The sequence below is a fragment of the Oryza brachyantha genome, chromosome 12 (assembly GCF_000231095.2).
Source record: "Oryza brachyantha chromosome 12, ObraRS2, whole genome shotgun sequence".
Classification (NCBI taxonomy): Eukaryota; Viridiplantae; Streptophyta; class Magnoliopsida; order Poales; family Poaceae; genus Oryza; species Oryza brachyantha.
Genome location: NC_023174.2, coordinates 6,012,724 through 6,029,044, shown reverse-complemented (window position 1 = coordinate 6,029,044; position 16,321 = coordinate 6,012,724). Strand labels below are relative to the sequence as shown.

Sequence of the window (16,321 nt, the reverse complement as noted above, 5' to 3'; positions counted from 1 at the left end):
ACCAATCTACGTTTACGAAATTGAATTCCGCACCGTAGATCAATCCCACGCTAGCTAATAGATTGGAAAACCTAAGCAATTACACGGTAGATTAACGATAGATTGATTTGCATGAATAAAACGTATGCAAACCTGAGGTTTGGTGGAGAGATCAGCAACGGATTGCGGTTGTTCCTCGCTGTTAGGCTAGAGAACCTGAACAATTAAACGGTAGATTAATTTAGATTTATTCGCAAGAATAAAATATATGCGAACCTGAGATTCGGCGGAATAGATCGGATTGGGCTGCTGCAAAAACAGGGAGCAACCAGTGTGCTGAACAGAGATGGCGCTTGACAGGAGCAGCGGCTCGGCTAGCGCAGGGCAAGGCAAAAACCCGTGCGAAAAGAGCGTTTCGCACGCCTGTGGGGGCTGGTGGCAGGGGCAGCTAGCAGCAGCAGCAGGGGTGACGAATTTTGAGAGGAATTGGCCAGCGGCTGTTTGCTGTTCGGCAAGGGCACAACAAGGTCGTGCAGCAAGGCTGATCGGCCGAGGAGATGGGCAGCAGGGGCACAGCAAGGCTTGGGCGCACGAGAGAGAAACGAAAGGGAAAAACGCGAGGCCCAGGGGGTATTTATAGGGGGAAGCTAGAGATAGATCTCGTTACCCATCTCCTATTAACAAGGAATAGATAATGTTTCAAGGGGATAAGATTTAGAATTCTAATTAATTCGAATTGATTTTTTTGGTGGAGATAGAGATGAGGCTGCATGGCTTGGAGAGGAGGAGGAGAGGATCGTACAGTCCAGGGAGGAGGAGGAGTTCAGCCAGGGGAGAGGAAAAAGGAAAAGAGAAAAAGAAAAGGGAAAAGAGAAAAAGAAAAGGGAAAAAGGAAAAAAGAAGGAGGGAAAAAAAAGAAATTGCCTCCAATTTTGCCGATTTTTATTAAGTCTATTAGACCAAATTTTATTGTCTGCAGTTCAAATATAAATCCTGTTAATCATTTAAAATGCTTTCGGGACATTTTTAGAATATCCGAAAAGCTTCCAATTAACTAAATTAATTTATTACACTGAGTTTTCTCCTGAACTTTAATTAATAAATTATTTTTAATGCATTATTTAATTATTTCTTGGCTAGGGTAAAACTCAGGGCGTGACAGATGGATATCTATATAAAATTAAATTGATATGGATATTTACTATATAAAAAAGATGATCACATATTTCATAAAAAATATTTTTCTATTTATTCTAGGAATAACATAATATGTTTTTATCCTTTGCAAAGCACAAGCATCCAGCTAGTACTCCTATAAGACTATAACACCACCTCTCTCCTATTTTTTGAAAGAAAAAATAACTAAGACCTATACCAAATTATTTTTATTAGCTTTACTTTAATAACATGCTAATGATATTTTTGAGTAACATGCTAGTTCATCAAAATGGAAGAGAAAATATTACTCTAATTTATTTCCAAACCTAACCTGTCGCATAATCATCGCACCCAAGGGAGAACCCCAAAATCAACGGATTTTCCACGGAACAGCCCGTCGCCCGCCCGCCCCGCGTGCACAGACCCCCGGCCCGGACATCCCAAGTCGACAACCATCCATCCATCCATCCGACCCCCCTCCCATCCGGACGCCGCGGTTTCCACGAACCTTCCACACGGCTCGTGCGCCGCCCTCCTTACGGCCTGGCGCCGGTCTCCCCGCGTCTGACCGTCCCGTGGGCCCCCAACCCCTCCTCCGGTCGCACGCACGCTCGCTCGCTTCACTGCGCCTCACATGCGCACCAACACTCCCCCCCTGTCCCCGTCACGGCCCCACCCCCACCCCCCGACAAATCCACGTATTTACACCCACGCCCTTATCCCCCTCCACACGGCGCGCGCCTCGTGTAATTTCGACAATTTTCAGGGGGTTTAGTGAAATATTGCGTTTTACCCTTGTGTGTCCCCGACGCGCACTCGCTTTCTCTCTCTAGGGTTTTTCCCCACTTTCGTTACTTCGCTTCGCTTCCCCCACCTGCTCTCGTCTCCATCACCGTCTCTCTCTCTCTCTCTCTCTCTCATCGGTCTCCTCCACCTCCGAGGAGAGCCCCTCCCAACCCAATGGCGGACGCCGACGCGAGGGCCCCGCCCAAATCGGACCCCGACGCGACGCCGATCGGCTCGATCTCCCCCTCATCCCGCTCCTCCGCCGCCGCCGCGTTCGAGGAGGTGGAGGAGCTGCTCACCGGCCTCGCCGTCGCCGATCGCGGGGACCTGCTGCTGCTGCCCAAGCCCACCGGCTGGGAGGATGGCCCCGCGGACGGCGTTGGCGGTGGGGGAGGCGAGGACTCTGGCGAGAAGCTGCCCGGTGAGGTGTCGGCGGCGGAGGCGGAGGGTGGGGGTGGTGGTGGTGGTGCTGCGGCGGATTCGAGGCCGCGGTTCCCGAGGCGGCCTGGGGAGCCGGACTGCACCTACTATGTCAAGTTCGGGAGCTGCCGCTTTGGGATGAAGTGCAAGTTCAATCACCCGGCGAGGAAGAAGAAGAGTAGGGTGGGTTGGGGCTAGTTGTTGCTGTCGAGCTGTTCTTTATTTTCCGCGATTTTAGGGGGGTTTTCCTTCTTTTTTTTTTCTTTTTACGACGGCGTTTTGATCTGGTTTTGCCGTTTTGGTGACGGCGAGTCGGGGTTTGTTGGTTTGCGGATGGGTGAGAGAGGGAGGCGACTTTTGTAGGTTTTTTTTCATGTGTCCATGACCTTGCGTTGTTTTTGTTTGTTTGTCTCTGCATGCGTGCGTGCGTGTGTACAGGTGAAAGGTAGTAACGGTGGTAGTGGCAGCGGGAGCAACAGCAGCAGTAATAAGGCCTCTTCGCCTGATGATGAGCAGGTGATTAAGCTCATTTTATTCCCTTCTTTTCTGCGTCAGCTATTCAGTGCATGCTTGTCTGTCTCGATTCGTCACGTTGCTTGGGCTTCTTGTCTTTTCTACTGGTATTATGTTGCTGCATGCAAATGCACTGGTTATTGTCGTAGAAGCGGGTAGGCTGAAGCTAACATGAGGAAATACCTCTATCTGTGCCACAATTATGTTGGTAACACTTATTTGAGTGCACTTACCTTTCATGCTATGGAGGTCTAGTAAATTTCTCAAATGTCACATAAATTTCAGCTACCATATGTGGTGTTTTCACAACACGATACCAGGGATATTCATGCCTGTACTGATTCCTTGCTGCTATAAACATGCTTTGCCTTTAACTTCTTAACAGCCAAATAAGGTTTAAATATTTATGCTCATACGTTGTTCATGGAAGTGGCCAATAAGGGTAGACAAAAATTAAAAGAGTGCAAACAAGGGAATCACAAAATTTGGATGTGGATAAGACATTGAGTTAGCATCTCATAGCTAATAAGGAATTTTTTCCATAAGATTTAGGCCGCGTTCGGCGGTAGAGACAAGTTAACTTAACTGCATCGTTTTCCGCGCCCACGCTTCCCGAACTGCTAAACGGTGTATATTTTGCAAAAATTTTCTATAGGAAAGTTGTTTTAAAAAATCATATTAATCTATTTTATATTTTTTAATAACTAATAATTAATTAATCATGTACTAATCTATAACTACGTTTTCCGCGCCGGGTAAGTTAACTTACCCACACCCTTACCGAACGCAGCCTTAATTTGCCTTTGTGTTATTCTATTTAATTTTCCAGCAGGCTCCTAAAGAGGAATATGGAAGCTATGTTCCGGATATTTCAGTTGAAGCTGATTCTTTGGTGCGTGTTCTTTACCCGAGGATAAACACAATTATTAATGACTTGCTAGCTAGTTTCTCAACTGTGCCCAAATGATTGAATAGCTGTTAAAAATGTTCCAGAAAGCTGTGTTCATTGCACATTAAGACTTTGGCAGTAGAGCAATTTTACCATCCTTGAGTAGGTACCAAGAGGTACCACTGTTTTCTATATAAAATTTGGTACCTTAAGGTACCTTTGATACTAGAAGATACTAAATTTTACATAGAAAACAGCGGTACCTCATGATACCTCCTCAAGGATGGAAAAAAGCTCTTGGCAGTACATTTAATATTGTACACATCTGTGTCGACCATCGTGAGTTGACTAGTTTCGATGTAGCTGCATAGGCATTTCGCCAAAATGGTTGCCTGCATGCCAAACTGGCATCCTTATGTGTATCCAAATTTGGTGATGAATGATGCACAATTTATTCAATTTTTTTCTTTTTGTCACAAAATTTTACCATCTTAAGTCTCTTGTAGGTATTTGCTGACAAGGGGAGTACATCTAACTCAGAAAACTTTAAGAAAAAATCGTATGAGGTCAGCAATCTCAATTTCCTTTCTGCATACCATGTAATGGTTTTTCAGACATGTCTGCCAATGGTTGAGACTCTAGATATCTTAGTGAGGCATGATTGCTATGGAAGTGATTAAAATTGTACAACCATTCAACCTGTGAAAGTAATACCAATTTTATACACCTAAACCAACATTGATAGCTAAAAATTCAAAGATTTATGTCTTTGATGTTTCCAATCGTTATGTTTTTCCTTGTTGCAGATTATTGATGTGAAGAAGGTAAGAGTGGAGCCAAAGGAACTAAAGGTTAGCTTTTGTGGCTGTGTGCTATGCATTATACAATATGAACTAACTCTTTGAGTTGCTTAATAATGTAGTTTGAAATTTCAAATTCTTGTCTCTATTTTTGTTTCATTGTAAAGGATATTGAAAAATGAATTTGTTTGAACTTTGAAGAAGTTAGATGAAATATATCAAAAGGTTGGCAATTGTTACATTTATACATTGAGGCCCTTTGGCAGCATGCCTATTTAGTTTGAATAGGTCACCCTTTTTAAAGATGATTGTTGTCTGTGTTGATGTTTTTTAATCTGCCTTATAATGTATTATGGGGTTTCAGTATCCCCATTGCTTCATATCCATATGTACTGAGTCTTAGAGGTTGGAGCAAATTATGGCTTTCATTCCTTTGCTTGAAATCTCCTATAACTGAGGCTGAACTAAAAAAATATATATTTGCTGCATTTACATGATAAAAAGTTCATTTTTATGTGAAACTATGTCTTTATTGAGGATATGGCTTTTTATTTGATCTGTATTTTGTATGAAGCCTTCATTGTATCATTTCCTGATTATGCTATCTGCCTTTTCTGCGAGGCACTGAAGGTTGCCAAAGAGAAAAGAAAGGAATTTATTTCAGAAGTTAGTTCTCAGGAGGAATGCAAGGTTTGTTAGTGATCTTTCACCCTTTTGATAAGTTTTTTGTTAATTTTGCCCTTAAAGCAGCAGAGCTGTGTAATATTAACTGCTGAAAATTCCTTGTACTAGATATTGTGAGACTTTCAATTCTATGACGTATAGTTTTTTTAAAATTGATGGTTTAGGGGTAAGGTGATTGGGTTTGCCTGATTAAACCTTCATGTCACACTATTGCTCCAGCATGTGGTTTATCTTATTGACCTGTGCTTTTGGTAGAGAAATGAAGCTGCATTGCTCTTTCTAGTTGTATACTTGGACAGAGTAATTTGGGATTAGTAAAGCTGTTAATCTGCAGCTTGTTTGGGGCATTAAGCAACCCCAGAATACCATGCACTGTACTTGTACTTGTGCTCTGGAGCAGTCAACCAATGGAATGGATGGCTGAATTGGCTCCCCACAGGCAATCCTATGCCTGGTCTCCTGGTGTCTCAGGTAGCCTAGCCTGCTACCTTTTTGATATCAAGGCGATCATATCAGCAGAGTAGAGGAGCAGCTCAGAGGGGAGGTCAGAGCAACATTAGTGCTAAAAGCAAACCAGCAAAGGAGGGGATGACATACAGGAGGAGGTCAGGAGAGCAAAATGAGGTGGAGGAAGAGCACATCAGAGAGGAATAGTGGAGCAGAGGTGGAGGAAGAGCATAGCAGAATTTGAGCGGGAGAAAGTAGTGGAGGTGGAAAAACAGCTGAGCAGCAGGTTGTGGGGGTGATGACTGGAAGGGGCTTGCAGTGGTCTGTGTTCCTGTCTCCTGTGTGTGTCTCAACTCCTAAAATGTCAGCTCTTTTCTCTCTTCTACTCCCTGATACCAACCATTCCTATTCCATGAAACCAATCCATTGAAGGAGTGCTTGCCCTAGGATCAACCATGGTAGTTCTGTTATGCAGTTCGTTTAGGTATTCACATAACTGGCGGCACATAGGTGAAGGGACATTCATCTGCCTGCTGCCATCTTGATGCCATGGCGTCTCTTAGATTAGCCTTGATAATATAGGTTGCTACACCAGTACACAAGTTTTTATTACTTTATGCCATGGATGAACAACATTATGCATGTCTAAGTCTAGTATTTTTTTTCCTGACATTCTTTTGTAAATTTCTTTATTATCTCTGTTTTCTTTTGTTTTATCACCATAGCATCTGTAACTAGCTTGCTACCATAGTTTTCTGTACACACACAAGCCTCCCATTATAATCTAAGGTTGCCAATTATGTAAATTTTACATTACAAAGCTATTCCTTGTCCATTGAGTCTTTTTTTAAAACCATTTTCAGTATTATTCTACACCTGGAGGATGCAAGTATGGGAAATCTTGTAAATACCTCCACCGTGCTGGAAAAGAGGGGAAAACAGATGCTGAAAAGGTTGACCTGAACTTTCTAGGTCTTCCACTTCGTCCAGTAAGTCTTCCAGGCTTAACTACTCCAGTTGAGTTTCTTAGGTTGCCCTATCAGGCTATCTGTGGCCTTTAATTATGTACCAGTGTTATCTGACTGTCTAATTAATCGTCCTGATCGGTCCCTGACTGATTAGGTGTAATCAATCGATCATCTGATCAGAAATCTGATCATCTGATTAATCGTTGGTTAATCATGATTTATCACCCTATCAGGGAGGGGAGGCAATTAATCTTGATGCTTTCTTTGCTTTACACTTGTACTACACACACACACACTATAGGGAGGTGTTTTATTGAAATGAAAACCTTATGGTAATCTAGATCATCTTATTGCACAAGGTAAATGTACAAAAATGAGCATAAATGTGACAAACTAACAATAATGTAAGATAGATAAATAATTATTCATCAATTCAATATCACAAAAATATAGGACTGGCTAGGGTCGATTAATTGGCCTGATGGACAATTAATCGTCTGATTGGTGCCATGGTAATTAGGGTCAATAAGACAATTTGAAACATTGTTATGTGACCATGCTTGATACATTCTAGTGGTGGTGTGGAATGTCACGTGCAATCACATAAATTAATAACTAGGTGTAGGGAGATCTGCTGATCTACATAATCCTACCAATTTACTGGACACCTAGAGTGACTTACATTTGTTGTTGTTTTAGCTGATGCTATTAATTACAACTATTCTCGATATTTATAATTTATTACAGTATTAGACATGTAATATCTACAGGACACCTGGGCAGTTTTGTTCTTGATCCACCCGTCTATCGCTTCAATTTGGGTATTAAGTTCTTACAAGTAAACCTCAGAAGAGTTAAGCGTAAAGTGATAAGGATCCCTGTTGATAGTGAAATAGAGTGGGAAACCCTGTTGTGTTTTCACGTAGCAGGAAAGGAAACTGGAATGTATATTACATGTCTATGTGCTTGTTGAAGAAAAAAAGAATGGTCTGGTGTCTTGGTTAATTGTTTGGTTAATGGAATAAAACCTACTATAAAGCTGTCAATAAATCCATAAATATATTATGCTTGATAAAAAATGGTTTTGGCTAATTGTAAAATTTATGAGAAAAGAGTACAACCAATCCGTGGGAACCTTCTTTTTAGTGCAGTAAATTGATTCGAACGTTTGGCATATTTGAATGTTACTACATGGCAAATATTATATACAATCTTCAGAGCTGAGCATGAATGCACTTAATTGTTCATGCGCAATGAATATGTTTTCATGATCTTAACAGTCATTTCTTAAACATTCCTTTTCTATACAAATGTTGTGTTAATCTTGCAGGGGGAAAAGGAGTGTCCCTACTATATGCGCACCGGGAGCTGCAAATATGCCACTAACTGCAAGTTTCACCATCCTGATCCTTCTAATGTTGGTTCTAAAGATCCACAGTTGGAGCATGATAATGTGGATACTCCACAGCAAGATGTTCAAGGGTCATCATCTCAGCCAAATGCTTCAATTTGGCCGGATCAGAGAACAGTGAATGAGCATCATGTTCCTTACTTAGCTCCTTCTCCATCGTATGGTGCAGGAATGCTTCCTCCTCAAGGAATGTATCCGCCTCCTGAATGGAATGGGTATCATCAGGTAAATTAAAGATTTACCTATTGATACCACAATGTTATTTTCCGCTCCATCTCAATTCGATGATGTTAGTAATTATTGTGAGTTGCTTCTCAATGAAGTGAAAATTAGAGCATTGGCATGTTTTTCTGACTTGTTTGATGGTGCAACTATTTCACTAGCCATATAATACTCTTCTTTCATTTTTCTGCCAATTTATGCCTGCAAGTACTAATTGCAATTTATAAGTTGGATGAAAGTTAGTTATTATTACTTTTGCCAATATTAACTAGAAATTTCCTTGTGAGATCAAGCTAAATATTACCATCTATTTTTTCTACTATGGCTGTGTTTGGCAGCCCCCCTTCCCTCAACTATATTCTCTCATTTTCCACGCATACCCTTCCGAACTACTAAACGGTGCTTTTTTTTTGCTAAAAAATTATATTAAAGTTGTCCTAAAATTTCATGTCAATTCATTTTTCATGTTTTTTATAGCTAATAATTTATTAATCATCCATTAATCCGCTGCTACATTTTTTGTGCGGGTTACTAACCTTACCAACGAAACACGGCCTATGTTTGATGTTACATTACTAATCATATGTTGCAAAACAATATTGACAATAGAATAGATGGAGGTATATTTGAATATTTGGTACAAAATTGTCAAATCATTTCTCGAGTTACTTTTATGTATTGGAATGGAATGGTCAAAGTTTCTAAGCTGGCTGCTGTATTATTGGACAAGTAAAGAAGAATGGAGGAATTATGACTTGTTGCAGTACTCCAGATTGTCCTTCAAATATATTCTTTGAGCAAGAATCTTTAAGATAGGTACGCTTTCTTGTTTCAATTTAATGTGTAACTATTTTTTTTCAGGTTCCATTGAATCCATATTATCCTCCTGGAGTCCCTTTCCAACATTTTCCAGCTCCTATAAATCATCCTATGTACAAGCCAGCAGAAATACCTGGACATCAGCAGGCTGCTTCTGAGGAATACCCGGAGAGACCTGGACAACCTGAATGCCAGTATTTTGTGAAGAGTGGTTTTTGCAAATTTAGGATGAAGTGCAAATATCACCATCCAAGGTCACCGGTGCCTCTACCAGCAGGAGCTCTTAGCCCTCTTGGCTTGCCTATAAAACCTGTATGGTCCTTCCTAAGTTTATTTCCTCATTTAGGTGATATAATTCATATAACTCATTAACCTATTATATTTCCATGAAAGTTGGTGCTCATGGAAACAGAAGTTTATTTTGATACTTTCTCCAGTTATAAATATTTGTTGTTTAGGACAAGATTTGGTCAAACTTATAAAATTCTAACAACCAATTTTATGTTAGAATAAATTAACAAAAATCCTCATAAGTTTATGATATCATGATAGTACTTTTCAAGGAAAATCTATGCATGCATTTGTTTGTATTTAAACTAAGCCTTTAAGAAATTATTGCGTGCCAGAATTTTAGAAGTTTGACCAAATTTTGTCCTAAGCGACATTTTTTTGACCGGAGGAAGTATTTAATACAAGAACATACTAGTATTTCATTACAAAACAGTAACAACTTTGTTGTTAATTTGCAGCAACAGCTCTATGCTGATAACTTATGAATCATTATTGTTTACTTCTGACCTAATAATTGCTAGACTAATCAGATAATACTTGATAGCTATGTTTTTAATATTTGAAATCTTGCCATATTTGTTGCAGGATCAGCCTGTGTGCACATACTATGGTCGGTATGGGGTCTGCAAATTCGGTCCAGCTTGCGCATACAATCACCCCTTCAATTTTGGTCCTGTACCTGCAGCAGGGCCTCCTCTCCTCCCTGCTCAATACCCCACCCCAGGAAACTACACTCTCTGAAGCAGTCACGAGCGATTTTTCATCGTCGCCGCGATGCTTGTAATAACTTCACTTGTAAGATAGCGTAGCCGAAAGCTGTACGTGGGGTTCACTCGCTTGACGGTAGAGAGATCTGGCTTGGAAATGGCAACGAAGTTGCATCAAGCTGGGTACATTGCCGATGGAATTCATGGAATTAAACAAAACCTGTCAAAACTCCCGTTACATTGTACAGCATGTAGCCTCTCCGTATACAACTGCTGGCGTCCGACTGAGTCCCATATTGCAGCTTCAATTGTTCCATGACACTAGTATGGCAACGTTCTTGTGGTGGGCTGAAGGAGATTTTGCGGGCAGTGTAATTTGAGGAATGGTATGATCCATGGATTTTGTTTGGCCTTACAGAAGGAATTTGCTGGTCTAATCGCTCCGTGTTATCTCAAAATGGCCATCTCATCGATGTTATGGCCTTAAGGGATTAACGCACGATGCATTTTATTTACCGCTCAAACGTTAGTATAGGTAAGATACGAGAGTACGAGACTAAGGCTGCATTTGGTATGTGAGCGGTAGGAGGGCTAGTTATCAGTTGTGGAAGTGGAAAATATAGTAATAAATTAGTACATGATTAATTAATTATTAATTATAAAAATATAAAATATGTTAATATGAATTTTTAAAACAATTTTTCTATAGGAATTTTTATAAAAAACATACTGTTTAGGAGTTCGGGAAAAGTGTGCGTAAAAAACGAGAGAATCCATCTATTTAAAAGTGGTCCATAAACAATATAATAGGTGATTTAGCCATCTAACAATATCGTGGAACTAATCCATAGTAAAAGAAATAATAAAAGCTATTCATAAGCATATGGATTGTCCACGAAGAATAAAATATATGACTTATCTTTATCTCTTCTCCTAATACTATTTACTATTCATATACATTGTAAATGTCATAATAGTTAAAATTTATATATGTGAATCTCATCTACATGGGCTATTTTTGTCATATACATCGTCAGTTGCCTAACAGATGGGTTACCATGCGAATCTTTTTTCAAAAATAGCATGCAAAACCGTGTGCAAAATGCTCCGATTTGTATTTGAAACAAGATCCTCATGGGTTTAACTAGCATGTCATGACAAGAATTTACCATCGACTACTTTTTTTTTTCATGGTATGGCGTGCCATCTTGACTTATAGGATCAAAAAGTTCAATATTATAAATACATATTTGAATGTTTTCCTTAAAATATAAATATATTTTAATAAAAATATCACCTGACTACTACTTAAAATTATTAGTCCCTTGATTATTTTATTTGACATGCTTGACTTTTGGATAGAAGTTTGACCCTGTGACTTATTTAATTTTTTGTAAATATGTAAAATTATAAATCATTATTAAACTTAATTTAATAATAAATAAAATAATAAAAAATAGTTAATAATTATATAATGTTTTTAAATAAAATAAATGGTAAAATGTAAATCTAAAAGTTAACATGGTCGATGAAAAAATAGAGGGAGTATAAAGCATATCTTGATTTATATTTTGAATTTCCTTTACCATAGGTTTCTCATAAAATATATTTTTAGTCCATATAGATCCAATATTACATGAACCCACTTTTAATTAAGAATATATCAACAGTTTATACGCCAAATACAACAATAGTTTTAACTGCATGTGTTTCAAGATATAGCAATTTTTGATCGAGATATGTAGCCAAAATTTGCTATATTTTAAGATAAAATTGATGTAAAAAAGGCAAATAAATTTGACTTCGTAAAATCAAAACAAGCTTTATAAAAGTGAATGGGGAATGATTAGTTTGAACTTTGAAAGCATCGTACATGTAGGGAACTTGATGGCGTGCCATACAAAGCATATCCTACTTGACTAGTAGGCGTTAGCTTCTATTTTCTTCACATTCTGTTGCACATTTAATTCTCTTCAATGGAATAAAAACTTCGCATGTAACCGGAATGTTGGTCCAGGTACATGGGCATTCTCCGTTGTATATACTCACTCTGGTTTTATAATTCTTGATGTTTTTGACGAGACTAAAATTAAACTATTATAACTTTAACTACCAATAATTTTTTAATATTTAGTTTGAAAGTAATGGAATATGATGTACATAGTATACATTAATCAAATTAAATATTTATTTATTTAGATATTATAATAGAAAATTTAAAAATTATCTTGAAGACATCGAAAGCATCAAGAATTATGAAACCAAAACCAAAGGGAGTAAATGGTTTTCTGGGCCTAGCTACTTTTGTTAGCCAACTCAGCCAGGCAGGAATGGAATGGTTAGGGTCTAGGAGGGCAACTATTTGGTGTTTTTAATTAGTTGGTTCTCTTAGGAGGGTTAGACTTCATTCTCTTCAATTAACAAAGCATTAACCCGGCCAGTTTGATGCACACAATAATAGCAACAAAAAAAAGAAAAAAACTGGCCTCCAGTAGGTATTTTTTAGGCACAAGTGTGTGTGGGGAGAGGAGGGGAGGGGGGAGTGGTCCTGAATTGATTGTTTATTGTACCAAAACATTTATTCATCGAATATGATGTAAAGGATTATCTTAGATATTTCAAATTTTAACACTAAACATAGCATATCTTTACTACTTAGAAAACATAAAACATGATCATATATTTGCTATCTCCCCTCATAGCACCCCCATCCCAAGAAAACCAAAAAGCCACCCACTCCAGCACTGTGCAGTGCATCACATTCACGAGAAATTAGAACAAATAAATATTTTTCTCTACACAATCTATTGAATGGACCTATATAACAATCGATGTCCCATTGCAAAGCACAAATAATTTTCTAGTTTTAGAAAAAATAAGTTAATTGCCCCTAGGCAAATGTATTTGGATATACCGGACATTTGGACTGAACGTCTGAACCAGTGCGATGCGACACCCTGCTCTGAACTGCTTCATTCATTCATTTCAAAGTATTACTACTAGTTTTGTTTATTGCTAAATCTTTTGTAATGAATCAATAAGGTAGGCACAAAAAGGAGAGATATATGCCTACTCCACTATAAATTGCTAGGTCCAAATGCTACTGAAAACGAGATACACATTCAATATGACCATCACCATCCTTATTGACTATGTACAATACAAGCTGGTCCTAGGTGGCACTAACTTTTAACTTGGTTTCATATCTTTCATAGACCTATGTAATGAGGACATCACTCCTTCGGATATATATAACCATCATTCATTGGTCATTCAAGATCCAATTACAATAGCTCACACGCAACAATTAAATTTAGAGGTGAGTTCGTTTCTAAGTTCTTCTTTATATGATTTTGAGAATAGATTGCTACCTAATAATTATATTATAATTAGGAACAATGGAGAGAACAAAGAGAGACTTAGAGAGGTACTTAGAGGTATGGAGGATCAGCAAGGATGCTCAAATCAAGATAGAGGTCCAAACCAAGTCAATTTGAAGTTTGGTTCAGAGTATATGACCATTCTATACTAAAATCGGCATCCAGGCTGCATACGTGCTCAAATTGAGACATTTTTTATATGGATGGAAAGCTAAGAAGATCAATTTTCCAATTGTTTTAGTCCCATATCCAAATTTATTACGAGCCATAAGGAATCAACCGAACAAATTGACGTCCAGTATCCGTTCCGGTGCCACGTTGCTGAATTTTGGGCCTTTGGACCATGTATCGTGTTGGGGGCCATTAGGATTGTGTCAAGAAAAGTTTGCATGACCCTAAACTCCATATTATTAACCGCCACTATAGTTAGTGTTTAGGTTTTCATTCGATTAATCTGTTAAGAACAGTTTCCTCAATTAGTTTGTGAGACCTTAAGTCGTGAGTTTAATCATTCATCTATAATTTGGCTGTAATATTTCTTGTTCTTGTTTATGCTATTTGATTCATAGGCATGGATTGGCTTTCTCGGCGAGGTTAATTGGGTTTCAATGCGATTGATACCGGAGGAGACGTGATACTGTGATTATGGAGCTCAAGAGCGTGCTCACTCAGAAGCCGGATTGACTTGTGTGTCACAACTCCACCAAACCATGATTATCAGAAACTTTTAAAAGATCGGGAACACTTGTCCACATCACTATGTTAGCAATGCAAGCTTGGTGAAATATTCACCATTGATTTGGCACGACAATTTTATAAATTTTGTTTGAATATTGTAATTTACAGCAATGTGTTAGAGGAATTAGGGTGTCAGATCATTGGCATTCGACGAGGCATGATTTTGGCTTAAATCGCCACCTAATGTGCCATAGTTTTTGTAGATCACCAAATTTCTTAGTACGGACAAACCGGATTTTAGTGCTCGACATTGTTACTTTGAAGTATATATATTTGCTCATTCGTTTTATTTAATTTTTCTGTGTAAACATGAATAAAGGATGCCTAAATTTCCTTCAGTAATAAAAAACAACATACAACAAAAAAGTAGTAATTACGTAAAATTTTAAAGAGGATAAATCGTAAAACTTATATCCAAAAGTTAACACGTCAAATATAAAAAAACAGGAGGAAGCATTTAACAGATGCATACTTGCAGGTTATTTTCACAGAAAAAAGTCTTATTAGCATGTGTACTTTATCTTCACATTAACAAAAGCCTTATTAACACATGTACTTTATCTTCACATCTGAAGGTATCCATGAAAAGTATCAACGTCTTGGGATTGGACCCACCAAATATATACTCATGGTATGTCTTAATTGGTGGACTTACTTGCAAAGCTAAATACTGTAGCACACAAGTTTATACTGGGCTAATTAAAAAAAAGAACTTTAGGTGAGCCATACCTACGGTGGGTGTTCAATTTTTTTGGGTTCGGTTTTCGTTATCTTTGGTTTTTAGGAAACACCAACCGAAATAGTAAGAAAAAGAAGACAAATCGAGGCGAAAAAGTCGAACTAATTTGGATAAACTTTCTCCGGTTCCTTGGTTAATTGAAGAAAGTGTAAAAATGAAGAAATGAGAGGTGACAGTGTAGAAATGAAGATATTGTCCATTGTTGATGGCGCAAAACACAATCTTTGGTGCATCAGATCCCATTGTTATGCTATGTTAATATCGATTCCACTTGATGGCAATATCCATTACCAACTTGCTTCTGCAGATCTTTGATTCCTTTCTGTGCACCCAAAATAATTGGGATAAGTTGATTCTTTGAGAACTGGACATCCTCAAATCGGTTGTGGGTAACCCCTCGACCTTTTGATTATCCATTACTAAAATACTTAAATACAGGAATTACCATGCTATAACTAACCACTCAGGATAAAATTCTTGCTCCACTGGCATCTCATATTAGCCTAACCTCCCATGCCTGAGTCTACACTATATTTTCTGAAAATAGTTACCATAATTTACCAAAAATTCTATATCTGTACCACTTAAAAACAGAGTAGTTTGTCCTCTTATCCACCGACAACATGCAAAACCATCACTTTCATAAAAACCAAAAAAAAATCAAGTGGTTTCTAAAAACCGTTTCTTTTATGTCCACCAGTACATAATCAATTATATGGGCATGTTGCAATATACGGGTATATTATTAATATAAGTAATTACAATCTCAATAATTTTTGCCTCGTCTTAAAAATATACCAATTTGGTGGTCTAAATTCATAGTCAGTACTAGTCCACATTCAAATTAACATATTGGAATTGGACACTCCTGACAATTAAAAAAAAAGGAACTATTTGACATTCTTACACAAAACCTTAAAATTAATAAATTTTATAAAAGATGAATATTTGGTATGTCATACACATTCAGGATGATCTTACACACAACCTTCCAATTAATACGTACCATAGAAGAGGAAATTTTAGCCATCATGGCCATTCTTGATGATGCATCACACAATCTTTTGATGCATCAGACCCTTTTGCTATGCTATATTAACATCAAATTCACTTTCATGGCAATATCCATTACCATCCTACATTTGGAAATCTTTGACTTCTTTTCATACACCTAAAACAATAGGGATAAGTTTCTTCTTCGAGAACTGAACGTTCTCAGATCGGCAATGGGATAATTCCTCGCCCTTTTTGAGTATCCATAAATATATAAATGACCATACTAAACTAGAATACATCTATAACTAACCATACATGATAAAATTTTTAGCTTTGCTGCTATATCATATTATCCTAACCTCTCTTTCCCGTGT

At 38.0% G+C, this 16,321-nt stretch overlaps 1 protein-coding gene across 2 annotated transcripts; it reads left to right on the top strand.

Moving 5' to 3' along the window:
• Window positions 1–1,962: 1,962 nt before the first annotated feature.
• LOC102715254 (zinc finger CCCH domain-containing protein 65) lies at window positions 1,963–10,415 on the top strand. 2 transcript variants are annotated; one of them, XM_006663872.1, is made up of 10 exons: window positions 1,963–2,526; window positions 2,782–2,859; window positions 3,686–3,748; window positions 4,252–4,311; window positions 4,552–4,596; window positions 5,176–5,235; window positions 6,540–6,665; window positions 7,975–8,280; window positions 9,139–9,408; window positions 9,973–10,415. In XM_006663872.1, exons 1-10 carry the CDS (start codon window positions 2,098–2,100, stop codon window positions 10,126–10,128), a joined length of 1,593 nt encoding a protein of 530 aa, XP_006663935.1. In that variant the 5' UTR covers window positions 1,963–2,097; the 3' UTR covers window positions 10,129–10,415. The 2 variants fall into 2 exon arrangements, with proteins under 2 accessions (XP_006663935.1, XP_006663936.1); XM_006663873.3 differs by having other exon boundaries at window positions 2,003–2,526; window positions 3,689–3,748.
• Window positions 10,416–16,321: the final 5,906 nt, after the last annotated feature.

Coding starts and splice junctions, on each gene's coding strand:
- LOC102715254 (XM_006663872.1), top strand. CDS start 2,098: ATGGCGGACGCCGACGCGAGGGCCCCGCCCAAATCGGACCCCGACGCG. Junction 4,312..4,551: donor TTAAGAAAAAATCGTATGAG/GTCAGCAATCTC, acceptor TCCTTGTTGCAG/ATTATTGATGTGAAGAAGGT. Junction 5,236..6,539: donor GTTCTCAGGAGGAATGCAAG/GTTTGTTAGTGA, acceptor AACCATTTTCAG/TATTATTCTACACCTGGAGG.